Raw genomic sequence first — 27,500 nt, 5'->3', positions numbered from 1 at the left:
AAAATTCTGGGCTTACAACTGTGGTTGGAACAAAAAGTAATGGGTCCCCCAGGACTGAGTTTGGGAACCACTGTGTTAATACACAGTCCATTGACTCTTCGTCACCTATTTTAAAATGTGCTTTATGTTTGTCCTTCTAAAGCACTTTGTAAGCCTGTGTTCAGTCTGTGCCTGTCATTCACTACAGTATTTAAGGCTGTTGCTCAAATCACGCTCCTTGAAGGCCTCCAGGAGCAGGGTTTGACAGCCGGGCTCTAGTTGTTAAATGAGGTGTGTTTTGTTAGGGTTGGAGTGAAAGCCTACAGGATGGTAGATCTCCAGGAACAGGGTTGGGTTGAGTTACAGGGCTGCAGATTTGTAGTTCCTGATCCCTTGGGATGCATTCCAGGTCTAGCCTGCAGCAGTTGCCAAGGCAGCGGGCAGGTTAATTGGCAGGCGTTGTGTGATTGGCAAGCGTTGTGTGATTGACGGGCGCTGTGTGATTGACAGGCGTTGTGTGATTGGCAGGCGTTGTGTGATGGACAGGCGCTGTGTGATTGACGGGCTCTGTGTGATTGACGGGCTCTGTGTGATTGACGGGCTCTGTGTGATTGACGGGCTCTGTGTGATTGACGGGCTCTGTGTGATTGACGGGCTCTGTGTGATTGACGGGCTCTGTGTGACTGACGGGCTCTGTGTGACTGACGGGCGCTGTGTGACTGACGGGCGCTGTGTGACTGACGGGCGCTGTGTGACTGACGGGCGCTGTGTGACTGACGGGCGCTGTGTGACTGACGGGCGCTGTGTGACTGACGGGCGCTGTGTGACTGACGGGCGCTGTGTGACTGACGGGCGCTGTGTGACTGACGGGCGCTGTGTGACGGACGGGCGCTGTGTGACGGACGGGCGCTGTGTGACGGACGGGCGCTGTGTGACTGACGGGCGCTGTGTGACTGACGGGCGCTGTGTGACTGACGGGCGCTGTGTGACTGACGGGCGCTGTGTGACTGACGGGCGCTGTGTGACTGACGGGCGCTGTGTGACGGACGGGCGCTGTGTGACGGACGGGCGCTGTGTGACGGACGGGCGCTGTGTGACTGACGGGCGCTGTGTGACTGACGGGCGCTGTGTGACTGACGGGCGCTGTGTGACTGACGGGCGCTGTGTGACTGACGGGCGCTGTGTGACGGACGGGCGCTGTGTGACGGACGGGCGCTGTGTGACGGACGGGCGCTGTGTGACGGACGGGCGCTGTGTGACGGACGGGCGCTGTGTGACGGACGGGCGCTGTGTGACGGACGGGCGCTGTGTGACGGACGGGCGCTGTGTGACGGACGGGCGCTGTGTGACGGACGGGGCTCTGTGTGACTGACGGGCGCTGTGTGACTGACGGGCGCTGTGTGACGGACGGGCGCTGTGTGACGGACGGGCGCTGTGTGACGGACGGGCGCTGTGTGACGGACGGGCGCTGTGTGACTGACGGGCGCTGTGTGACTGACGGGCGCTGTGTGACGGACGGGCGCTGTGTGACGGACGGGCGCTGTGTGACTGACGGGGCTCTGTGTGACTGACGGGCGCTGTGTGATTGACGGGCGTGTTGTGTTGTCGTCTCAGTCACTCCAGCCTGCAGCAGCTGTTGGACCCCTGCACGGTCACCAGTAACCGGCTGGACTATCGGCTCAGCTGGCACCTGTGGAACGTGCTGCAGGCGCTCAACTACACGCACCTGTCCCAGCAGCGCCAGGGCCTTCTGCACGCCAGCTTCGCCGCCCAGCTGGAGAGCGCGGGACTGTGGGAAATGGCCGTCTTCGTGCTGCTGCACATACCGGACTGCACGTACGTCGATTTTATTTTCCCCGCTCTGGATAAGCACGTCTGCTAATTGACTCGTGTAATGTAATGTAATGGACTGTGTGATAAGAATGTACGCTGTCTGTCTGCATCAGAGCGTCAGTCAACCCTTTCAGCAGCAGTGTCACTCCATGGAGGGCCGTGTGTGTGTGTGATATTCCAGCCTCAGATCCTGCTTATACAATTACTTGAATTCTTTGCTGCATTAGAAAAGTAGGTTTGTTGATAATGCATTTAAACTGAAATGTGTTATTGCTGTTTTAAGTCACTGTTGCTTGTGGTCTGCAGTTAAATACATAGGGCTGAATGAGTGATTGTAATCAGCAAGGGCAGCACTGAGAACATTGCGAGACGCCTCCGTTCTTCAGGCGGTTATTGCGAGACGCCTCCGTTCTTCAGGCGGTTATTGCGAGGCGCTTCCGTTCTTCAGGCGGTTATTGCGAGGCGCCTCCGTTCTTCAGGCGGCTAAACGGTGTGAGGTGTGCATGCCTACAGGCACCGTGAGCGGGCGGTCCGAGCCATGCTGGACCTGCACTGCCCCCTGGTGGAGACGGAGGACTCTGCGGCGCGGGAGCGCTTCCTGACGGTGAAGCTGCTGGTTCCGGTCCAGTGGATCCACGAGGCCAAGGCCACCCGGGCCCACAGGGAGGGGGACCGGCACCGCGAGGCCCTGCACCTGTACCGGGCCGGCCACTGGAACCAGTGCCACCGGCTGGTCATCCAGCACCTGGCCGCAGGTAACGTCACGGCAAACAGTCCTCTCAGCCCGGCAACACTCAGCCCGGCAACACTCAGCCCGGCAACACTCAGCCCGGCAACACTCAGCCCGGCAACACTCAGCCCGGCAACACTCAGCCCGGCAACACTCAGCCCGGCAACACTCAGCCCGGCAACACTCAGCCCGGCAACACTCAGCCCGGCAACACTCAGCCCGGCAACACTCAGCCCGGCAACACTCAGCCCTGCAACACTCAGCCCGGCAACACTCAGCCCGGCAACACTCAGCCCGGCAACACTCAGCCCGGCAACACTCAGCCCGGCAACACTCAGCCCGGCAACACTCAGCCCGGCAACACTCAGCCCGGCAACACTCAGCCCGGCAACACTCAGCCCGGCAACACTCAGCCCGGCAACACTCAGCCCGGCCACACTCAGCCCTGCAACACTCAGCCCTGCAATACTCAGCCCGGCCGCCCACTGCTTAGTTTGCCTGAAGGCTAAATGGTGTCTAGTACCGTTTCCTATTACTAAGCTTGAAGAGATTTAATACCTTAAGTCTTTCCTTGTAATTTATGTTATACATAGAATCAATCTGGTTGCCCTTCTTTGAACCTTTTCCAGCCCCTCTATATCCATAAGAACTTAGACTGTTGACTGCCTACGTGTTTGTGAAAAGCGTTTTGACGGTGCTGAAGTGCTGTTCTAAAACCATGTTCATCTGTTCCCGCTTGGTCGAAGTGCTATTGACCAGAGTGTGTTTAAGTGTTTGTTTGTTTTTTTTTCTCCCTTCTCCTCATATGACGATAATGTAATCACAATACTCATCAACTGCACAATCTGATCAGTGACCTCTCCCCTCCGTCAGACTGCATCATCAATGAGAACCACGACTACCTGCTGGAGTTCCTGGAGGGGCTGTCGGCTCCGGACCGTTCCGTGCAGATCCAGGACTGGGACTCGGCCGGACGGGTGTTTCTGGACTACATCCACGTCATCCAGTCCCTGCGACACATCCAGCAGGTACTGAACCAGCTCATCAGCGTTTATACCAGTCCAGTCAGGGATCGGACGCACTCTGACGCACCCTGACGCACCCTGACGCACCCTGACGCAGCTGACGCACCCTGACGCACTCTGACGCACTCTGACGCACCCTGACGCGCCCTGACGCACCCTGACGCACCCTGACGCACTCTGACGCACCCTGACGCACTCTGACGCACTCTGACGCACCCTGACGCGCCCTGACGCACCCTGACGCGCCCTGACGCACTCTGACGCACCCTGACGCACTCTGACGCACTCTGACGCACCCTGACGCGCCCTGACGCACTCTGACGCACCCTGACGCACCCTGACGCACCCTGACGCACCCTGACGCACCCTGACGCACTCTGACGCACCCTGACGCACCCTGACGCACCCTGACGCACCCTGACGCACCCTGACGCACCCTGACGCACCCTGACGCACCCTGACGCACCCTGACGCACTCTGACGCACCCTGACGCACCCTGACGCACCCTGACGCACCCGCGATCGAACTCTGATCATTGTGTGTCTGCGCGTCTGCGTGTCTGTGCAGCTGGAGAGCCCCGGGTTTGAGCTGGAGAGGCTGCACACTGAGGTGACGTCTCTCTGCAGCCGGGTCGAGCTCATCCCCTGCGCCACGGCCAAGGACCGGCTGTCCCAATCAGGTGAGCCCCCTGGCCGCCCCGCAGCACCCTGGGATACGTCTGTGTGCCGCCACGCCTAGGCAGTTAACCTGCGGCTACAGAACCGGGGTCTGCTCATCTTGCTAGTCTCATTTCATGAAGGCTGCCTGTCAATGTCTCGAAATGAATATTTAGTATTGCCTGTATCAACGTATCATGGTTTTATTGTATATTTCACATTCTCTTTTCATGCATATGTTTCAGCAAGAAAAACAATACATTTTGTATGTAATAGAAGCTTAACTGTGTGTATGTCTTTCTCTCTCTCTCTCCCCCTCTCTCTCCCCCTCTCTCTCCCCCTCTCTCTCCCCTCTCTCTCTCCCTCTCTCCCCCTCTCTCTCCCACTCTCTCCTTCTCTCTCCCCCCTCTCTCCTTCTCTCCCCCCCTCTCTCCCTCCCTCTCCCTCCCTCTCCCTCCCTCCCTCCCTCTCTCCCCCCCTCCCTCCCTCCCTCTCTCCCCCCCTCCCTCTCCCCCTCTCTCCCTCCCTCTCTCCCCCCCTCTCCCTCCCTCTCCCTCCCTCTCTCCTTCTCTCCCCCCCTCTCTCTCCCTCCCTCTCCCTCCCTCTCTCCCCCTCTCCCCCTCTCCCCCTCTCCCTCCCTCCCCCTCTCTCCCTCCCTCTCTCCCTCCCTCCCCCTCTCTCCCCCTCTCTCCCCCTCTCAGAGATGGCGAAGCGCGTGGCGAACATCCTGCGTGCGGTGCTGTCCCTCCAGCAGGGGGCAGACTCGGGCTCAGGGCCGCCCCAGGTCCCGCTGCGTCTCCTGGCCCCGCTCATCAGCCGGCTGCCCATGCCGGAGGACTACGCCCTGGAGGAGCTGCGCGGCCTCACCCAATCATACCTGCGGCAGCTCGTCGCCGGCCAATGAGCCGCCTCGCCCCGGGGGGGCGGGGCCTCCTGCTTCAGCGGGCCGGCCGATTGGTTGAGCCCAGCCACATCCTGCCATTGGTGGACTGGGATGGACTGGGAGGCGGGATCTTTTCTATGCCCCGCCTACTCCAACTCGCCTCATGTAGTTGCCTGCGGACGTTCGATAGAAAAAGCATTCCTTTTTTTTTCTTGTTTTTTTTTGTACTTTTTAGTTGCCTAAAGATGTGTGTTTAATAATTAAAGTATATTTTGCAGAATTGTAAGATGCTACTTGACCAGTCATTTGAGCCCCGTTCAAAGGGAAAGGTCTCTGCTAATGCTATGCTCTTTGTTTTCACAATGGAGGAGTTATTCTGTTTTTATTTTCCTCCGTGAACGGGCTAAAGCACAAAGCTTTCTGAATGGGCCCCCCCCCACCGGTGGCCCCCCCTTCTTTCTCCAGTGGAAAAGTATCCGAAATGCCCCCGCCCCCGTCAGCCAGGAGAGGTACGGGGGTGTAACATTCATGTTTAGCATCTGAAAGGTTCTCCAATAGCGATCGCCTAAGCGCCAGCCCCAAAATGGCCGCCTGCTACATCGAACAAAATGGCGCGGCTCCTTCACATAGTGAATATCAGCCGGTTTATAGGCTGGAGAACCCATCTTCACATTACAGAAGAATACCAAAAGAAATCTATAGGGGGGGGGGAGGGGGGGGTAAGATATATTTTTGTAGTGTTTAACAGTTTTACCCTCTTGAGGTGAAAAGATCTTCCTCTTGTAGGGGAGTGGTTGAGGGTGACGTTGGCCAACAGAGAGGAACTGAAGTTGAAGGGGCCTTTCTTGTGTCTGCTGTCTCTGAACAGGCACTTGAACAAGAAAAATGACTTTTAACATCAGTTTCTAATGTGCATATATAAATATTGCTTGTGTGGAAAGAGGAGAAAACGTGGCACGCTGCTTCAGACTGAATGTTTTTTTATTTTTTATTTCATCAGATGAAGTTCTTGCACTGTCGCGGCCTTTAACGCTTCCGGTTTGTGTTGGCGGTTGGGGCGGACATGAGCAGGACGTCATGCCTCATGTATTTGTACGACTTCCTGACCCGTAGAACAAGAGCTCCTTTCCGTCATTGTGACGTACTGCCGACACTGATTACATGTCCGCTTCCCCCCCCCCCCCCCCCCCCCATTTTAAGTCCGTGTTCACTGGTTTTCGGATGGAACTGTTGAGAGGGCGCGAATAGATGCTTAATTCTTTTGTTTTGTATATTATATTTAATAATTTGGCTCTATTACGGGCAGAGGAGAAGACGTCCGTCTGGCATCTGTGCCTTTCTCGAAAAAGGATCTTGTCTTTATATGGCCGGTGGACTGTATGCATGGTTGTGTTTATGATGTTTTTATTAAATAATGAATAAAAAATGAACCATTCTATTTTTTCTTCTCTTGGGTTTATTCATTTTTTATTATTTTTGAAAACAAAGGAAAACGAGTATGTTTCCAACTTATTGATAAATTCAACTTTTCTTATTCATCTAGTTCCTGAATCCGTTTCTCCCCCTGAAAAGAACAACATGCTACATTTTATTTAGATTTTACGGTACCAAGCCTGCCTGGTGGTGATTTAACTTGATGGCACTGTATAAACAATTTAAAGCACCGTACAAGAGCACGTGTAAGTAGGTTACCGTAGACTTATCCCAGTATAATGACGTCGCTGAACATATGGATCGGTGTCGAGTGAACGTGTGTGTTGATAGATGTATTTTAATCCCGCCACCCAGCGTGTGACCGAAACAAGCTCTTTTTGGCTACGGTTACACTGGAATTTACCACTGTCCCCTCTTCAATTATTCACAACACCCTTCTCCCTGTTCCATTATTGAAAACCTTGTCAGCTGTGTTCCTCTTAAGGAATAGCCCCTGACACCTCCTTTCCCCATTCTTGTGTTTATAAGCGCAGGTCTCTATCCATACTCTGGAGAGAAGATTTTATTTAAACACCCCCCCTCCCCCCATTAATTCTGCCTCAGTGTGGCGTTCCCGCACTCTGGACGTTTTTGCGCGAATTGCTCAAATTCGACAGTCCCACGTCCGGTGTGATGATGATCATATTGACTTTGGAACCATTAATAGCATTAATAGGTCCGTTGCTTTTCTGTCAAGACCGACCGGCGAGGCATCGTGCGTCCAGTTGTGCGCGCGCTGTCGTTCATTGGTTTTAAACGCGCGCGCTGCTCCGGACTAGCCCATTACGCCGACCCCTTCAAACCGACAGTTCTCTTCCATTTTCATCTTGCCTCACCGGCTTCGGGTCTTCGAATTACCGTTACTTTTTTTTGGCACAGGTTTTTTTTTCCTCCCACTTTTCGACCTCGAAATATATTTCAGATGTTTAACTCCTGTTCGAATATTCCTGACTCGTCGCCTCCATAGGGAATAAAGTTTTTTTTTTTTTTTCGTTTTTTTCTTTTCTTTTTTCTTTCCAACCAAGAGAAAGATGAATGTATGGAGGATCCAAGTTTTTCTCTGGTTCCTGCTCTACATCAATTTTCTGCCAGGTATTGTTCCCTTTTTTATTACTGATTAGGCTACTCTGGATTTTGAGCCTTTCATGCCTGGATTCTTAATCGCGGTACATTTCCATCCGGAATGATTGTGGTGGCAGGTATCCAGTCCGCTGAATTATCCGGTTGGAATATGCCGTTATATCTACGGGCTCCAGAAACGATTGTCATTATAGATTTTGTAGTCACCGCTTTAAGACGTTTCGTGTTCTACATTGCCGCTTACACATTTTGCCAGCGTTTTCACTGATTCCGCGGTTAACGTGAAATTTGGATTGCTCAATAATATCTCTGCTCTATAGTCACATTCTACGGTTGTCGTGATTAGACGTGTCCGTATTAGTTGCAGTACTGGGTGCATTTTATTATAGTTTGGACCACAAAATACAGTTTGTTTATTTTTAAACATGTGAAGTGAACGACAGGTTGTCATATTACAGATATGCAGGATACGGGCTGATATCGCGCTAAAATATGCCGCAATAAAAGTTAATTACCTGCAGTGATACACACTTTGTCTACTGAAGATCGGTTGCGCAAGTAGGCTATAATGCATTTGCGCAAGTTTTTCCAGATGTTTCTGCTTCCTCGGTGGTCTCAATCTCAATCCAGCGGGCGATATGTTTCTATTTTTTTCTGTTGATGCATTAATTCCCACCCCAAGCTGATTCTCCCGTTTATCCCCCTATCATCCCCCTTAAATCCCCGCATTTTCGGATTAAGACATGTTAAACGTGCTCTTGCTTGACACTGGATAGAGTGGACTCGACTGCGTTCAGGGTGGTCTGGTTTCGGTTTTCTAGAGGTTAAAACTCCTGACTGTCGAGAGGTTGATTGTGCGTGGTCAAAGCCACGTACCCACGAGGCTAACACCTCACCTTGGCGTGGAGAACAACGACTTCTTAAGGCGCTTTAACACATTAACAACACTATTAAGCATGACCGTGTTATGCGCGTCACGATGACAGATTTTTCCTAGAGTGCGAAGTCAGCGTTGTCGTCGACACTAAATGATTCATGCTTACAACCTTTACTGCTTTTGTCGACACAGACTGGCGGTTGTGACAAACGGAGGAGTTTCCATTCGGTTACGTCGTCTTATGAATAAGTAAAGTAGGATTGGGGCGGTTAGTGTGTCCTCACTAACCCATATCCCGATATCCTACAATAAATGTAATTTATTAAAGAAAACAATTAGCCGCTACGAAATCAATAGGCCACATAAATCCATAGAGCAAAATTGGTTAAACTTACATTGTTATTGGAGCCTAGTTGACCTTTTTCAGTCAAATATTATTTTGGCTGACACGCTCAATATCTGCTTGTTCTGATATTGAGCGTGAAATCTCCCTCGCAATTAAGCACCTAGACTACTTGCAGAAAGTCAAGGGGGTTTCTATCTAAAGAGGTGCTCACCTGTTACATCATGGTGGATCTGTGACCATTAAAACAAGAGGCTTGGCCAAAGCCTTCACTGTCTTTGAGGTGAGAGGAGTCTGATAAGGGGTATGACCTAACGTTTCATAATATAAAATAAGGTGGCAATGGCCTACATCTTTGGATGAGTCCTTATTGTTTGTTGAACGGGGTCAGGTTATATTGTCATTCATACGCTTTGTTTATAATGCAATTAAAAAAAAAATGTCCCTAGCATTTTTATGAAAAAAGGCTCCTTATCTTGTACCTGTATTTAACAGTGGTCCTCACTTGTGGTCCGCAGGGTGTGCCGGGACCCAGCACTATTAATAATTTAACTCGCCCGTTGTCTGGTCATTGTTGCTACACCAGTGGTCAGTTTACAGTGAGTTAAGTCTACCTTCCCAGGACCAGCTGGCGTCTCCCATGAGCTGCTCTGGTTTTAGCGTTAACCGATGTCACCATGACGGGATTAACCGCGAAGGTCCCCGGAGCTCGGTCCCCAGAGCTTCGTCCTCTCCGCTTCAGCGGTTTTAGCCGTTGTCCGTGGTGCCTGAGTGTCGGGTCCGCCGTGGGGATTGTTCGGCGATAATCCGCCTTGCCTTCGTCGCATCCTGTCTCGCGCTCGACATCTGGTGGAGCACAATAGGCGGGTGAGGGAGGGGGCAGTGGGGTAGGTGGGTGGTGATGTCGAGTTGCTTCTTTTGTTTTGGTGTAGAAAGTTTTGTATGCAAGGATTGCCTTACTTAAACGTTGAGTTAGCCTATGTAATTGTGTAAGATGTTTGGAGAGGTGACCGTTTTTTTTGGTCTCTCTCTCTCTCTCTCTCTCTCTCTCTCTCTCTCTCTCTCTCTCTCTCTCTCTCTCTCTCACACACACACACACACACACACACACACACACACACACACACAGTCAGCCCTTCTGCCTTCCGTGCCCCTTGTCTGTGTTTGGAGATTTCATCAGGTTTCTGACATTAAAGGCTTTTATTTAATCTGTCACTGTCTAAAGCTTACCTTAGTGTGTCTGTATCCGTGTGTATGTCTGCATGAGCATGCGTGTATGTATGTGTGCCTGTGTGTGTGTGTGTGTGTGTGTGTGTGCGTGCCTGCAACATGTCCTTGTGCCTCTGTTTTTATGAGTCTGCAGCAGCATGTGTGTGTCTCTGTAGCAGCAGTGTGTGTGTGCCTGTCTGTGTTTGCAGGAGCAGTGTATGTGTATGTGTGTTTGCCTGCCTGTGTTTGCAGGAGCAGTGTGTGTGTGTGTGTGTGCCTGCCTGTGTTTGCAGGAGCAGTGTGTGTGTGTGTGTGTATGTGTGTGTGTCTGCCTGTGTTTGCAGGAGCAGTGTGTGTGTATGTGTGTGTGCCTGCCTGTGTTTGCAGGAGCAGTGTGTATATGTGCCTGCAGCAGCAGTGTGTGTGTGTCTCTAGCAGTGCATATCTGTGCATGTATGTATGTATGGAGCACCAGTGTGTGTGTATTTGTGTGTGCCTGCCTGTGTTTGCAGGAGCAGTGTGTGTGTGTGTGTCTCTGTGTGTATGCATGTATATCTGGAGCGCCAGTGTGTGTGTGTGTGTGTGTCTGCAGCGTGTTCACAGCGCATGCGCTTTTTCTCTCTCCCCTGCTGCACTGCAGTCAGCACACACTGCACGCTGGCGCATGAACCTCCTCTCCATCTCTTGGTCTCTCGGTCTCTCGGTCTCTCCATCTCTCTGTCTCCCCGTCTCTCCGTCTCTCCATCTCTCCATCTCTCTGTCTCTCCATCTCTCTGTGCCCCCCATGCCTGCCTCCTCCCCACAGTCTGCTGCAACATGCTGACCGAGCCCAGCACACGCTCCACGCTGCCATTTCACTTACAACCAACCCCCCCAACACACACTCACGCACACAGATATACGCACTCCCACAGACACACAGACACACACACACACACACACACACACTCACATATACACACACACACGTACGTACACACACACATGCACACACACACACACACACACACACACACACACTCACACACACAGATATACGCACTCCCACAGACACACAGACACACACACACACACAAACACACACACTCACATATACACACACACGCATGCACATACACACACACACTCACATATACACACACACACACACGGTGCTACAGACACACGCACACACACATACGTATGCACACACACACACACACACACACACACTCACACACTCGGGTAGCTTCATTCACTGTTTATCCATTTCTGACTCCCATCAGCCACTGCAACATCTACAGTACACCAAGGTAGGGAAGGAGATCCAGCGGGTCAAAGGTCACACTGCTCTCTGGGCTGTGGATTGACTTCCCGCTGTGCTTCAGCATTCAGTGGAGTGATGACTTCACCGTTACCATATATTGCACTGCTACCTTTTTGCAAAGGACAGGGATATTCAAAGCTGGTGCTTGATTCCATACCCTATCGGCCAGACTGTCTTCGCACCTGACTCCTAGGCAACGCTCACGACTGCTGTCTGTCCTGCCCCCATGGTGGTGGAATGACCTCCTGGTGGATGTCTGAAGAGATGAGTCTCTGACCTCTTTCAAGCCTAGACTCATCTCTTCAGGCTACACCTTTCCCTCCCTAACTCACCACCATGATTAGCCTTATATATGCCATAGACTGTAATAGCACTTACATAGTTCTATAGATATTGTTGTTTTTTTGTGTTAGCTATTGTATTGTTGTACTCGGCGTATTCTAGCTGCCTACTGTGGTATGCTAGTTTGGAAGTTGATGTATTCTTCAAGGGTTCCGATTGTATCTGTATGGTTACACTAGGACCCGGAACCGTACTGTCTGTTTGATCTGCACTTCATTGTACGTCACTCTGGATAAGAGCGTCTGCTAAATGCTTTGTAATGTAATGTCATGAGAGGACCTAGAGGACCGTGATTTGATGAACTGGGACATCCGGTATCAACATAAGTCCCAGTGATTTCAAAAGAATAGAACTGTGTGAGTGTTTCCTCACAGAGGTGTGCAGCAGGCTCTGAGGTGTGTTTGCTCCCGTCTGGTGGGTGTGTCGGGGGTGTAGCCTGAATCAGTAATGATGTAGGCCTGTGCTTTAAAGCCTGGAGAAGGCCTTCTCACATGCCATAGGAGCAGACCGTACTATGTCAGTCTCACGGTTTGCAACAGGATGTTCAACGCCACCGTTTCTGTTTCTGTTTCTGTTTCTGTTTCTGCTACGTTTTGTCGGGGCTGAACATGGCCCTGGGCTGTCTCCTTGGGGTCAAAGTTCAAGGTGCACCAGCATGCGTTTTACGAGTTATACCCGAGTAAAATGCCAGCCAGTTACCCAAGTATTTCTTGCCAAACAAAATGCTTGTGTTGCTTTCGTTTTGTTCTCATCGACTATGACCATGGCACGTGTGCTATATTTGAAGACCAGATCAGGCAATCGTGATAAGAATGACTTCTGAAGTATTTTGCTTCGATGATTCCCTTTATCTGGAACACTGTTGTTTTGCATTTGGTCTCCAGGGTTTCTGTCTTCACTGTGAAAAAGTGTTCTGGAGTAACTCTGGGCAGGATCCAGATGCCACTTACTTTATTAGCAGGGACATGGGCTCCCTGCTTTCCGGGGCCTGTTCCTGTCCACCAGGTCATCTAATCACCCTGCATGTAATTAGCTAATGAAGTCCTGCCCCTCGAGTGGGGGTACTTCTTATTTTAATCATATTACCTCATTTGATTGGTGATGGCCGGGGTTGGTGGACAGTGAGTTTCATGCTGGAGTATGTTATGGTAGCGGGCGCTGGGATGAGGTGATTTTAAAGGATCTTTACTGCAGGGATCATCAAACTGTGGCCATCGAGGGCAGATAACTGCTGGTTTTCCACCCTCCCTTTACCTGGGAGTCAGGTGTGATCACCCTCCCTTTACCTGGGAGTCAGGTGTGATCACCCTCCCTTTACCTGGGAGTCAGGTGTGATCACCTGACTTAATTACCTGGGAGGAAAGAAAACCAGGCCTGGATTTGATTATCCCTGCTCTGCCGTAGTGTTCGCCTGACCCTGGTCCCGAGTGCCTCATGGTCAGCCATATTTAATTGTTATTTGGAAAAAGAATCAATGAAAGCAGTTTATTACACCATTTTTTATCACTTCGCCTGGCACTCTGGGTGTACATTGGCTCGTTGATTTACGGTGAGAACAAAACAAGCAAAAACAAACTGCTGTATTGCTACCCTCCAGGACCAAAGTTGGCGACCTTGAATTGGAAAGCTTCATTACCTAGAAGCTGAGTTAAAGGGCCAGTGCCATGGCCGTGTTGTATGCTGTCATACAGCACTGATCGATCTATGTTTTGCTACGGTTTCTGTGTTGAATGATATGTTTTCTCGCAACGGTGTGCATTGTTCTGCAGCAGCCTCTGAGGTGTGTTTGCTCCTGTTTGGTAGGTGTGTCGGGGGTGTAGCCTGAATCAGTAAGGACGTAGGCCTGTGATTTAAAGGCTGGAGAACGCCTCTTTAGACACCATAGGAGCAGACCGTACTACGTCAGTCAGTCCGCCCGCGGTTTGCAACACGATGTTCAGAGCTGGGATAGATACCCTTGACTCAGAGCTGGGGTAGATACCCTTGACTCAGAGCTGGGGTAGATACCCTTGACTCAGAGCTGGGGTAGATAACCCTTGACTCAGAGCTGGGATAGATACCCTTGACTCAGAGCTGGGATAGATACCCTTGACTCAGAGCTGGGGTAGATAACCCTTGACTCAGAGCTGGGATAGATACCCTTGACTCAGAGCTGGGGTAGATAACCCTTGACTCAGAGCTGGGGTAGATAACCCTTGACTCAGAGCTGGGATAGATAACCCTTGACTCAGAGCTGGGATAGATACCCTTGACTCAGAGCTGGGATAGATACCCTTGACTCAGAGCTGGGATAGATACCCTTGACTCAGAGCTGGGATAGATACCCTTGACTCAGAGCTGGGGTAGATAACCCTTGACTCAGAGCTGGGGTAGATAACCCTTGACTCAGAGCTGGGATAGATACCCTTGACTCAGAGCTGGGATAGATACCCTTGACTCAGAGCTGGGATAGATACCCTTGACTCAGAGCTGGGGTAGATACCCTTGACTCAGAGCTGGGGTAGATAACCCTTGACTCAGAGCTGGGATAGATACCCTTGACTCAGAGCTGGGGTAGATAACCCTTGACTCAGAGCTGGGGTAGATACCCTTGACTCAGAGCTGGGGTAGATAACCCTTGACTCAGACCTGGGATAGATAACCCTGTTCCTGGAATTCCTGAGACAATCCAGGTTTCTGCTCCATCCAAATCTATAACTGCGGAACTGGATTGGTTTTAATTAGTTGTACTTAATCAGGTTTAATGAATGTCTTTGTTTAGAACAGCCCTTCATGCGTATTTTACTAGTTATGGATTTGATGCTTTTAACTTGTGGAAGAACCTATGCTCTTGTAAATCGTTTTGTATTAAAAGTGTTACTAAAATTATAAATGTAAATGTAATGCAGGTGATCATGTGCTGGAGGCCCTCGGCGTTTCTCCATTCAGAGTGTTCAGCCTCAGACTTTTAATCATCCATCGCACTCCTGTGATCCAGCTCAAACGCAAACACCAGGAGCGTCGCTGGCCGTCCAGGACCGGAATTGTCCCACGCCTGATTTGGAGAGTTATTGGTTTCTCCCGGGTTAATGTGAGCCGCCAGGACTTTAAGACATTGCGGTTTTACTGCAGGGTACAGGGAGCCTCCTGGACAGTTGTAATCCAGAAGATTTCCAGCTTTTTCTAAACTGCTTACACAGGGGTCTTCACCTCTGCTGCAATATCCAGGAAATCCCATAAACCCATATTGCAAACTATAAATTGTTGTCGTCGATGCGGGATAACATTTCATCCTGGGCTGAGAGGAGTGAGTCTCAGATCCATTTAAATTCAGTTAATGACCTGAAATTCAGTGAAAATCCACCAGGTCCTGTGAGGAGTTCTCACTTGATTTTCGCTTCATTTCCTGGACGCACTGAAATGTGATTAATCCTGAGCCCCTGTCAATCAACACACACACTCCCCATGGGAAACATGAAGTGCACTCTAGTGATTGCATAATCAGGATATACGTATCATTGTTTGATATATTTTCTAAAATGCTATAGCTTTAATGGTCATCATTGTGGTGTAAACACTCTCATCTGTGCTGAAAGGACTTTTAACAGTTTAGTTTAGCTCTTGTTATTGTTAATATTCCCATTGTAAATGGCGTTTTAGTGTGCTGTTGTGTTTTTAATGTGCTTGGTGTACCCAGATTGTAGTGTGTGCCAGGAGCGGGAGGGAGCTTTACTGAGCAGCTGTGTACGAGAGTGTAGTACGCACTAGTAGTGCGCTGGATTGAGCAGCTGTGTTAGTGTACTGTTGTGTAGTGTGCACGTGGAGTATGCTTGATTGAGCAGCTGTGTTCATGTACTGTTGTGTAGTGTGCATTAGTAGTGCACTGGATTGAGCAGCTGTGTTAGTGTACTGTTGTGTAGTGTGCACGTGGAGTATGCTTGATTGAGCAGCTGTGTGTTCGTGTACTGTTGTGTAGCGTGCACTTGGAGTATGCTTGATTGAGCAGCTGTGTATTCGTGTACTGTTGTGTAGTGTGCACTTGGAGTATGCTTGATTGAGCAGCTGTGTGTTCGTGTACTGTTGTGTAGTGTGCACTTGGAGTATGCTTGATTGAGCAGCTGTGTGTCTCGTGTACTGTTGTGTAGTGTGCACTTGGAGTATGCTTGTTTGAGCAGCTGTGTGTTCGTGTACTGTTGCGTAGTGTGCACTTGGAGTATGCTTGATTGAGCAGCTGTGTGTTCGCGTACTGTTGTGTAGTGTGCACTTGGAGTATGCTTGATTGAGCAGCTGTGTGTTTGTGTACTATTGTGTAGTGTGCACTTGGAGTGTGTTGTATTGAGCAGTTGTGTTAGTGCAGTTGTTTAGTGTGCACTAGGAGTGTGCTGTATTGAGCAGCTGTGTTACTGCAGTACACCAACACAGCTGCTCAATCCAGTACACTCCTAGTGCACACTACACAATAGGGCACTAACACACCTTGGTGTACTGAGAGTGTGGTGTGTAATCGGAGGGTGCTGTATTGAGCATCTTGGTGTACTGAGAGTGTGGTGTGTAATCGGAGGGTGCTGTATTGAGCATCTTGGTGTACTGAGAGTGTGAGGTGTAATCGGTGGGTGCTGTATTGAGCATCTTGGTGTACTGAGAGTGTGAGGTGTAATCGGAGGGTGCTGTATTGAACATCTTGGCATACCGACAGTGTGATGTGTATCAGCTTTCCTCTTTATTTAATGGGCAGGTAGGTAGGGTGATTGACAGGCAGGGAAACCTGAGCGTAGCTGTGACTTGGGGGCAGTGATGAGGAACACGGCGACATGCTGCTATGCCAGCAGCCATCCCATCATGCACCCTGCTCCTGCTGAATGGCTGAGGCTAAGCAGGTGTGGGCACGGTTAGTACTTGGATGGGAGGACATCTGGGAAAACTATGTTGCTGCTGGAAGTGGTGTTGGTGGACCAGTCGGAGGCGGTCTTCCCTCTGGTCAAAATACCCGCAATGCCCCGGTGAAGCGATAGGGATGGATGAGACTTTAAACTGAGGTTCTGACTCACTGTGGTCATTAAAGAATGGATGGATCTTAAACCAGGGCCCAAATTCCCCTTTGACCCACTGCTCAGGAAATGACCCTGTTTTTCCTCTCTCTCTCTCTCTCTCTCTCTCCCCCTCTCTCTATCTCCCTCCCTCTCTCTCTCTCTCTCCATCAGTGTGTTGGGGAGCTCAGGGGAAGTACGCTAAGAAGCTGCTCACCGATTTGTTTGCCAACTACACCAACGCACTGCGGCCTGTAGAGGACACGGACAACATCATGAACGTCACGCTGCAGATCACTCTGTCGCAGATCATCGACATGGTGAGGGCTGGCTGCTAACCTTTCACCTTTCACCCCTGACAGGGGTGCTGCCCAACCCTGTTCCTGGAGATCTTCAGTCCTGTAGGTTTTCACTCCAAACCTGACAAAGCACACCTTGTTCAACAGCTAGAGCAGGGCTGCCAAACTCTGTTCCTGGAGATCTTCAGTCCTGTAGGTTTTCACTCCAAACCTGACAAAGCACACCTTGTTCAACAGCTAGAGCCGGGCTGTCAAACCCTGTTCCTGGAGATCTACAGTCCTGTAGGTTTTCACTCCAAACTTAACAAAGCACACCTTGTTCAACAGTTGGGCAGGGCTGCCCAACTCTGTTCCTGGAGATCTACTGCCCTGTAGGCTTTCACTCCAACCCTAACAAAACACAGCTCATTCAACAGCTAGAGCAGGACTGCCCAACTCTGTTCCTGGAGATCTACCGCCCTGTAGGTTTTCACTCCAAACCTAACAAAACACATCTCATTCAACAGCTAGAGCCGGGCTGTCAAACCCTGTTCCTGGAGATCTACTGTCCTGTAGGTTTTCACTCCGACCCTGACAAAGCACACCTCATTCAACAGCTAGAGCAGGGCTGCCCAACCCTGTTCCTGGAGATATACCGTCCTGTGGGTCTTCACTCCAACCCCGACAGAGTACACCTCATTCAACAGCTAGAGCAAGGCTACCCAACCCTGTTCCTGGAGATCTGCCGCCCTGTAGGTTTTCACTCCAAACCTAACAAGGCATACCTCATTCAACAGCAAGAGCAGGGCTGCCCAAATCTGTTCCTGGAGATCTACCATCCTGTAGGTTTTCACTCCAACCCTAACAAAACACAGCTCATTCAACAGCTAGAGCCGGGCTGTCAAACCCTGTTCCTGGAGATCTACTGTCCTGTAGGTTTTCACTCCAACCCTGACAAAGCACACCTCATTCAACAGCTAGAGCAGTAAAAAAGCATCTCTGGATGCAAACTCACTGTTTTCTATTGACACAAATGACAGTTTGAAGACGAATCTGGCAGGATAAGATAGATAAGATGAGGACTCATCTGTGAATGGGGAGGTGGAGGTGGAGGTGGAGGTGGGGTGGCGTTCTGGTGCTTGCGTGTTGTTAACCTCTCTGGTCCGTTTCAGGATGAGCGTAACCAGATCCTCACCTCCTACCTGTGGATCCGCCAGGTGTGGCTAGATGCCTTCCTCACCTGGGACAAGAATGACTATGATGGACTCGATACCATCCGCATACCTAGTAGTTATGTATGGAAACCTGATATTGTCCTATATAACAAGTAGGTCGGAGTGGTGTTGAATTCATCTGTACCAGCTCTCTCCCCCTCCCTCTCTCCCTCCCACTCTCTCCCTCTGCCAAGTCTCTCTTCATCCCTCTCTTTTCCAGTCTTTCCCTTACTCTCTCATCCTTCTTACCTGCTCTCTCTCTCTTTCCCCCCCTCCCCCTCTGTCCTTTCTCTCCCTCTCCCAACTTTTCTTTCTCTTTTTCTTTCTCACTGTTTCTCTTTCCCTTTCTCACTGTCTCTCCACCCCCCCTCCCTCCCCTGCATGGACACAAGCTGGGTACTCCCTTAAACTACTTTTCCAAGGGAGCATCCAGGCACCTGGCCGTTTCTGCTTTTTGTCACAAGAGACTCCCGCAGCCTCCGGCCTACTTTCTGAATAGTTTTCTGGGGTCAAACTGACTGGAGAAGACATTCATCCTGAATGTCAGGTCGTAGAGGAAGAAACCCTTTGAGGGTTTTTCATATCGGGGCAGTTGGATACTCTGTAGACTGTAGGACAAACCTACATGGGTAATTATGTAGTCGTACCGTGTGTTCTTTTGTTCGAGATGGCCTGAATGGCCTGGTCACCTGATTGTGTATTATTATGTTCTAGATGGATTGAACATAATCATTAAGATATAATGTATATTTGTCTATATGTAGAAATGAGTTGATGGTGATTTTTGCAGTGGTATCCGGAAGTACTGTTTCCATAACTTGGGTATGGTACAGCTCGTACCACAGCCTCTTGGCCTGTTCAACACTCTCTATATGCACTATTAATCTAGGCCCATCTATATGCAAATGACGAGCCTTGATTATGTTGGATGCATTGTTTATATCTAAAACAAATGAATATTTCATGATCCATTAGCCAATAATTGCCTCGGTGACCTTTGAGAGATGTGTTCATGCGATGCTTGATTGAGTTCCGCCTATAAAATTTATGGCCACAACCTATAAAATGTTTGGAACAGATACTGCTTTGTTGATCATTAACCCGTTAAGGTGTAAGACCACAACTTTGATAAGAACATTCTTAACTGAACCTTCTAATGCTGGTGTAACAATCACTACTGATAATTGAACCGAATGAAGTTCTAGAACACAGACTCTTCAATGGGATAAATATAGAATAGTGATTGATGTTCTTGGTGATGGGAGAGTATCATGACAACAAACATTGATGGAGCTGCTTGTTTGAACCAATCAATGGGGGTGGGGGTTGTTCTTTGGAGTGAAACACAATGATTGGTTCAAATTGGTCAAAATCAATAGGATGTCAGTGTCTTAGGAGTCAGGGCACCTCGTTCTCGCACTGTTGGGACAATTGGCAGTAGGTTCTTTTAGCCTGTGCCTCTAGAAGGTGAAAGGAGGAAGTGATAAAATACAGAAACGTAGTTCAGCCTAAACAGGGAGCAGATGGAGGGAGGGTTCACTCTTCCTTTTGAAGAGTCCTCTCTCCCTCCATCGCTCTCCTTGTGCCTCTGCCTCTCCTTCTTTTCTCTTCACTTCTTCCCCTCCATCCCTACGGATTCCGACTCCCTCTTGCTACGTGAGTATCTTTCTCTTTTCTCACATCTACTGCAAAGAACCAACATGCACAGGTTCTTCAAGGTTTTCATTCCCTGACAATATACAAAATATGTTATGATAACACAATGTACAGTACGGCGCATAACTATTTTTGTTATATGATCTTTGTTGTTTCGGCTCTGTACTCCAGCACTTTGGATTTGAAATGAAGCAATTACTCTGAGGTTGGCATGTGGTCTGTCAGCTTTTACATGGATCTGCATTTACATCCATATTGGATGATCTGTATATGAATCACAGTGCTATTTTTACTCATAGTCCCTCCATTTCTGGGGACGAAAGTATATTAATGTATAATGTCAAATGCAGAAACAAATATGGCTGTCCTAGCCCACCCCAGATTTAGGGCGTGGAGCAAGAAGAGTTGAATTAAACTCCTTGGTTTATTGAAATGGCATTCTCAGAATTGGGGGGTGGATCTAGTTGGGGGCGCTGTCTGGAATTTCAAACCCTAATTACCGGCCTCACTCCTAGCAAGCTGGCGGTTTGACCTCTGTGTGTTCCAGTGCCGACGACCAGTTCTCGGGCTCCATGGAGACCAACGTGGTGATCCGTCACGACGGGCAGATCATGTGGGACTCGCCGGCCATCACCAAGAGCTCCTGCAAGGTGGACGTGTCCTTCTTCCCGTTCGACGCCCAGCAGTGCCGACTGACCTTCGGGTCCTGGACCCACAACGGGAACCAGATGGACCTGCACAACGCCCTGGACAGCGCCGACCTCGCCGACTTCATCGAGAACGTGGAGTGGGAGGTCCTAGGGATGCCGGCCAAGAAGAACGTGATCCTGTATGGCTGCTGCTCGGATCCGTACCCGGACATCACCTACACCCTGCACCTGAAGAGGAAGGCCTCCTTCTACATCTTCAACCTCCTCATCCCCTGCATGATGATCTCCTTCCTGGCCCCGCTGGGGTTCTACCTGCCGGCCGACTCCGGGGAGAAGGTGTCCCTGGGGGTCACCGTCCTGCTGGCCCTCACCGTCTTCCAGCTGCTGGTCGCCGAGAGCATGCCGCCGTCGGAGAACGTCCCGCTCATCGGTGAGAGCGTGAGCACCGAGAGTTCTGGGACGGGGCGAGGGGAGCGAGGGCTGTCTCTAGAGGGCACTTCGGACCGCAGATCGACTCGTGGCTAAGGTGCTTGACTGGGACCTGGAAGGTTGGTGGTTCAATGACAGGGACCTGGAAGGTTGGTGGTTCAATGACAGGGACCTGGAAGGTTGGTGGTTCAATGACAGGGACCTGGAAGGTTGGTGGTTCAATGACAGGGACCTGGAAGGTTGGTGGTTCAATCACTGGGACCTGGAAGGTTGGTGGTTCAATGACAGGGACCTGGAAGGTTGGTGGTTCAATGACTGGGACTTGGTGGGTTGGTGGTTCAATGACTGGGACCTGGAAGGTTGGTGGTTCAATGACTGGGACTTGGTGGGTTGGTGGTTCAATGACAGGGACCTGGAAGGTTGGTGGTTCAATGACTGGGACTTGGAAGGTTGGTAGGTCAATGACAGGGACCTGGAAGGTTGGTGGTTAAATGACTGGGACCTGGAAGGTTAGTGGTTCAATGACTGGGACCTGGAAGGTTGGTGGTTCAATCACTGGGACCTGGAAGCCCCAGTGTAACCGTAATCAGAACAGTGCTCCTGTGGGGCCCTTGAGCAAGGCCCTTAACCCCACATTGCTCCAGGGGGGATTTGGCCCCTGCTTAGTCTAATCAACTGTAAGTCACTTTGGATAAAAAGCACCAGCTAAATAACTGTGACTAACTTATGCGATAAAAGGTGGTGATCATTCCAGGAGCCCACAGCTTGCACTGCAATTAGATCTTTTTTCTTCTTCTCTGAAGTAGAAAATATTAGCTTGTTTCAAATTACTTTTTGCTTGACTTTGTAATTTGTAATGGTCTTCTCCCATTGTCTAAATATAGGGCTAAAATGGTAAAATAGACATCAGGATTGACTCACTCTGCAGTGTGAGTGAGTGGCCGCACAGCTGGAGAAAGCCCACAAAAATTAATGGACTGAAAAAGGGAGGCCCCAGAGCAATACTCTTTCAATGGGCCCAGAAATCCTGGCTCTGCCTCTGAGGGGAGGGGAGGGGAAGGCTCTGTAAGATAAACAACGCGGGCAAAATGAAGTCATTCCCCGCCCCTGTATAGCTGGCCGAGTAGCCACGAGTTTCGACCAATCAAATCCACAATCTGGCATCTTACTTCATATATTTTGAATGGAGCACATTCATGCCAGATGAAATAATTCACTCTGCCTAGGTTGCCCCATAATTTTATTCAGGGGGAAAGAATGAGGAGGATCTTAAAATGCACTCCATTCTGTTCTTTGGCAGACCACTGGAATCAATAGGAACTTTGCAACTTGAGTCCTGCCAGGTGCTAAATAAATACTAAAGGCAAACTCCCCCCCCCCCCCCCCCAACAGGTGGGACAGGGGTCTCAGTTAAAAAAGGCAGAAGCAGGAGAATAACTTCAGTGTTTTTTTTTCCCCTTCATTTATAAGCGTTTGTCCTTACAGATAAATCTGTACCATTTTTTCTCCGCAAGCATAGATTGCCAAATTAATTCTGGTGATTGCTATACTCTTTGTGTTTGTAAAAAAAACCGGAATAAAAAATGTAGATTTGATGGCACTCCGGCCATTGTAATTATGTGGAATGCATCTCTCGATTTTGAAGTGCAGTCCCAGCTTACGCAAAACCTTTTTGTTCTGATGAAGGCTGGAACATCACCTCTATTGATGGATTAAATCTTTTGGATTTTGGGGCAGGCGGCATGGATGGTGCAGTGGGTAGCACTGCCGCCTCACAGCAAGGAGGTCCTGGGTTCGACTCCCTGTCAGCCAGGGCCTCTCTGTGCGGAGTTTGCATGTTCTCCCTGTGTCTGCGTGGGTTTCCTCTGGGTACTCCGGTTTCCTCCCACAGTCCAAAGACATGCAGGATAGGCTGATTGGAGAGTCTAAATTGCCCGTAGGTATGAGTGTGTGAGTGTATGGTGTGTGTGCCTTGCGATGGACTGGCGACCTGTCCAGGGTGTATACCTGCCTTTCGCCCAATGTATGCTGGGATAGGCTCCAGCCCCCCTGCGACCCTGTTCAGGATAAGCGGGTTCAGATAATGGATGGATGGATTTTATCGAGTTAGTGCAAGTCTTATTCTTTCATAGTTTCTACTCTCTTTGACTCCTTGAGCTATTGTGTTGGTGTGTGTGTGTCTATTTGTAAATGTTGTAACTGCCACTACATTGCATCAACGTTGAGAGAACATTTTACATCACCCTCACAGAAGAACAGCAGGCAGTATAGGGGCTCCAAGCTGCCCAACTAATGAATTAATTATTTGATGAATCAATGCAACTAATTACACAGTTAAGTCTCATCACATGGTGTCTCTGATCTGAATCGGTTTCTGATTTTAGGATAAACCACAAAAGCCAGCAGACCCTGCAACCCTGCAGCCCTGCTCCTGGGCTATTGAGCCGTGTGCTAGCTGGTTGGTGGATGTTTCTCAGATATTAACACAAGATCACATCATTGGCAAATATAGTCAGTGTGATTTATTACGGTATAGTTTTTTAAATTGTGTCTTCGACTGAGCTGGTTCAATGCTTTACTCATTTATATTCCCATCTTTAATGTATGTCAAATGCGAGTTCAGTCCCGGGAGAGACTCCACACTCAATCTGTCATTATACTTTATGTGGCTCTTTTAACCATAAAAGGATTGTTATAGCGTTATCGGATGTTGTGGGGCTGGTTGAAGGCCCGGATAATAGCGGTTGATTATTGGTTAGATCCCTCAGCAGGACTTGATCAATAAGCCAATAGTTCTCCCCCTTTAATCTGTGTTCTGAATGCCTGGCTGTAGGGACAGCTGTAAATTCCTGTTCTGGAGAAGTCAACAATGAAATGACGATTACATTACATTACATTACATTATTGGCATTTGGCAGATGCTCTTATCCAGAGCGACGTACAACAAAGTGCATACTCATAACCAGGGATAAGTTCGCTGAAAGACCCTAGAGGTAAGTACAATTTCAACTGCTACCTGTACAACAAAGGTAAGGACAAGGGCCATTTTTTTTTTTTTTGAACAAACAAACAAAAAACAAACAGAGCAAAAGTCACCAAAGTTAACTATCCAAACACTGCTTACCTAGCCAACTAAAAATACCGATACACAAAGCAAGTCACAGAGACAACAATTAAGGTTCACAGGGAGGTAGGGAGGGATGGGGGATTAAGCTCCTCAAGGCTTCTCAAGGGTTTCTCCGGTTGGTCTATAACAGGGCTGCCCAGCCCTGTTCCTGGAGATCTACCGTCCTGTGGGTTTTCACTCGAACCCTCATAAATCAAGTGTGCCAAATCAGGGCTGAAATTGAAACCTGTAGGATTGTCTCCAGGAATAGGATTGGGCGGCACTGGCCTGTGCTGACGATCACAAAATGGTTCAAGGTGTCTGTTCGCTGTTTAACCCTATCCACTTTGCCTCCTTGTGGCTGAGTCGTTCAACGTCTCAAATTACTGTGGAATTTACATACTCAGAATTGCACCCAGCATTGCTCTATGCCCTTGTAACCTGACTTATTTTTTGCAATCTCAAGTATTTCAGTCTTGTATTTTCCACTTCTATTTTTGTTGCATACCTTTTTTTTTTTACACTAAAATGCTTGCGAAGACTGATGTGTTGCAGTGCATGTATAATGCTTACCGTTGTTATTCAAATCCTTCCCAATTCTCTATTGGCCCTTAAACAGGGAAGTACTACATCGCCACGATGACCATGATAACCACGTCCACGGCGCTGACCATCTTCATCATGAACATCCACTACTGCGGCCCGGAGGCCAAGCCCGTCCCGGAGTGGGCCCGGAAGTTCATCCTGCACTACCTGGCCCGCATCTGCTTCGTCTACGAGGTGGGGGAGAACTGCATGACCGTCCTGCCCGAGAAGGCCACGGAGACGCTGCCCTCGCAGAGGGGCGCAAACTGGGCCGCCAACGGGCAGGCCCACCGGGACGACCCGGGCCGGACGGAGGCCCCGCCGGCACCACCGGCACCGGCACCGGCGGGCAAGGAGGACGTGGAGCGCGACGCAGCGAGTCCCACGGGGAACAGCCCCGCCCAGTTCTGGAGGGAGGGGGTCTACGCCGGCTCGGACCAGGGGGTGGCAGGGGCTAGAGGGGGAGCGGTGGGAGGTGGAGCAGGGGGAGGGGGGAAGGGTCGAGAGGTCTGCAGAGCCCAGTGCTTCTGCCACCACCAGCAGCTGCTCAGGAACCTGGAGTACATCGCCAACTGCTACCGTGACCAGCGCACCACGCAGAGGCGCACCGGCGAGTGGAGGAAGGTGGCCAAGGTCATGGACCGCTTCTTCATGTGGATCTTCTTCATCATGGTCTTCCTCATGAGCCTGCTCATCATGGGCAAAGCCATCTGAGGCGAGCGCGAGGGAGAGAGGGAGAGAGGGCGAGGGAGGGAGAGTGGGACCGCTTCTTCGCGTGGATCTTCTCCATTGTGGTCTTCCTCGTGAGCCTGCTCGTCATGGGCGAAGCCATCTGAGATGAGAGCGGGGGGAGGGAGGGAGAGGGGGAGAGCAAAGGAAAGGGAGGGAAATAGAGGGAGAAAGAAGGAAAGAGAATGAGAGAGAGGAGAGGGAGGGAGGTAAAGAGGGAGGGATACACAGAAAGAGATGGAGAGCAAGATCGCAGGAGGTGGAAAGAGAGAGATGGAGAAGGAGATGAAAGCAAGCAGAAAGAGAGATGAGAGAGAGTGAGAGATAGAGATAGAGAGGGAGGCATAGACAGGACAGAGAGGGCAAGGGATGGAGAGAGATGTACACCAAATTACATCAGAGAAAAGAAATGTGTCCAACCATCCATTTGCTCTGGGTATCTTTGTGTCCTTTGCTAGCAGTGCTCTCTGGAGCTGTTCTTTCCCAGCCCACAGAAACAATGGTTTTCCAACGCATAATGGATCACACCGATAACGGATGACAAAGATAACCATTTCCGTTGTTTTTGTCAAGTGATTCATTTGCAGTGTTACGCCACAGCTGTGTGTAAGCTTACCGGGGCAAGGAGAGACAAAAATGAGAGACGTGTTTAGATATGAATAATGAATTTATAGATGCTAAATATGTACTGCAGTATGTGTGTTTGCTTGGGCTTCCAATGAGACTATCAAACCAAGACAACCATCGAGAAACAGAAGAAACTCTACTTCTCTTTTCCACTTGAGGGAAGTGACAGATGCAAGGATCAAACAATCTGGGACTGACTGACCAAATGTGACCAAAAGCCAAAAATGAAGGTCCCATTCCCATCCTTCCCAGGAGCAAATGTGTGGGGAAAATGGCCAGCCTGCATTTGAAGTGCATGTTTGTACAGAGCACACTAATATAAAAGATTTCTGTATCCTTTTTTAAAAAAAAGAAAAAATCATCAAAAACACACTTGAATACATTAGAAGGTTGTCTTCTTGTTGTTTGTCTAATGTAAATTGTGCTTTTTACATCAAATGAAATCAGATGATTTGTGTTCCCCCGAACCACCTGTTATTGCATGATGACCACATTGCTTGATAATTTCAGAATCTGACGTTATCGATAACTTGGTTTGTGCGATCATTGGAGTACAATAAAGTACATTAACCTTGTGAGTCAAAGTGTGTAGTATTTAACCACATTACTATTGTGCACATATTTTCATATTTCCATACTATGCAATATTCAGAGCACATGTGATGCAATTAACTTTTCCAAAGTAAAAAGAATACATGTTACATACTAATGATATTATTAAGTAGAAAAGGTGCACTTGCCCAAAATACTGTAGGTTACTGTGGCACCAAACTCCAAAAAACTATAAATGAACTATCATCTCTAGCTAAATCTGAGTGAACATGGTAGATTCCTGAATTGCACATTTATTATTTGTGTGCAGGGTTCAAGATAATCTATTTTTTATTGTTTTATTGCTGGTATTCAGCAGACTGCTATTTGAGCAACACAATTTTCAAAGTATTCAATTATATAGCAGAATATGAGGTTTGAGGTTTACAGCAGCATACCCCACCAGGGAACCTGTAACCTTTGGGCACTGAACCCAGATGCCTCACCATAATCCTACACTGTATATCCTGTTGTCTTTGAGGTTTATCCCATTATGTGGATCATGGCAAATAAATACCACACTCAATTACATGTTTCTTGTGACGGAATATTAATCTAGATTCTGATGTTATTTTATTGAATGCCAAAAAAATGCCTTGTGTACCGTAGGGGGGTTTAAGCTGTGTTTTCAACACTTTGCCAACACTACCAGCTATTCACCAGCTGACCTGCTATATAGTCCGTTTCACCACCAGCCTAACCAGCAATTGGCCAGCCTTGTCCTCCTCGAGACCAGCTTTGACCAGCCACAGACCAGCTGTGACCACTGAGTGAAACCAAAATGCATCCACATCCGGATGACTGGAGCATGGAATGAAGTAAAGGGAGCTGTTCTGGGTTTTCACTCAGTCCACTTATCCAGTTAACTCGGTAGTCCTGAAAAAAAACTAAA

General features: G+C 49.3%; 2 protein-coding genes across 7 annotated transcripts in view; both read left to right on the top strand.

Moving 5' to 3' along the window:
* The window catches only part of nup98 (nucleoporin 98 and 96 precursor), a 48,341-nt gene extending 41,796 nt beyond the window's left edge, over positions 1 to 6,545 (top strand). For all 6 annotated transcript variants that reach the window (XM_061250562.1, XM_061250567.1, XM_061250566.1 and 3 more), the window contains 5 exons: positions 1,594 to 1,815; positions 2,326 to 2,567; positions 3,416 to 3,570; positions 4,136 to 4,247; positions 4,926 to 6,545. In XM_061250562.1, coding sequence (XP_061106546.1) covers positions 1,594 to 1,815; positions 2,326 to 2,567; positions 3,416 to 3,570; positions 4,136 to 4,247; positions 4,926 to 5,128 — 934 coding nt within the window. In that variant the 3' untranslated portion in view covers positions 5,129 to 6,545. The remainder of the gene's footprint in view (positions 1 to 1,593; positions 1,816 to 2,325; positions 2,568 to 3,415; positions 3,571 to 4,135; positions 4,248 to 4,925) is intronic.
* A 1,066-nt stretch (positions 6,546 to 7,611) lies between these two features.
* Positions 7,612 to 25,379, top strand: LOC133133850 (neuronal acetylcholine receptor subunit alpha-9-like). Its single transcript, XM_061250102.1, has 5 exons — positions 7,612 to 7,672; positions 16,918 to 17,063; positions 18,194 to 18,348; positions 20,439 to 20,971; positions 24,696 to 25,379. Exons 1-5 carry the CDS (start codon positions 7,612 to 7,614, stop codon positions 25,373 to 25,375), a joined length of 1,575 nt encoding a protein of 524 aa, XP_061106086.1. The 3' UTR covers positions 25,376 to 25,379.
* Positions 25,380 to 27,500: the final 2,121 nt, after the last annotated feature.

This window comes from Conger conger, chromosome 7 (genome assembly GCF_963514075.1).
Source record: "Conger conger chromosome 7, fConCon1.1, whole genome shotgun sequence".
In the NCBI taxonomy this organism is placed as follows: Eukaryota; Metazoa; Chordata; class Actinopteri; order Anguilliformes; family Congridae; genus Conger; species Conger conger.
This window is presented reverse-complemented; position numbering and strand designations above follow the sequence as displayed.

Coding starts and splice junctions, on each gene's coding strand:
- LOC133133850 (XM_061250102.1), top strand. CDS start 7,612: ATGAATGTATGGAGGATCCAAGTTTTTCTCTGGTTCCTGCTCTACATC. Junction 17,064..18,193: donor TGTCGCAGATCATCGACATG/GTGAGGGCTGGC, acceptor GGTCCGTTTCAG/GATGAGCGTAACCAGATCCT. Junction 18,349..20,438: donor GATATTGTCCTATATAACAA/GTAGGTCGGAGT, acceptor TGTGTGTTCCAG/TGCCGACGACCAGTTCTCGG.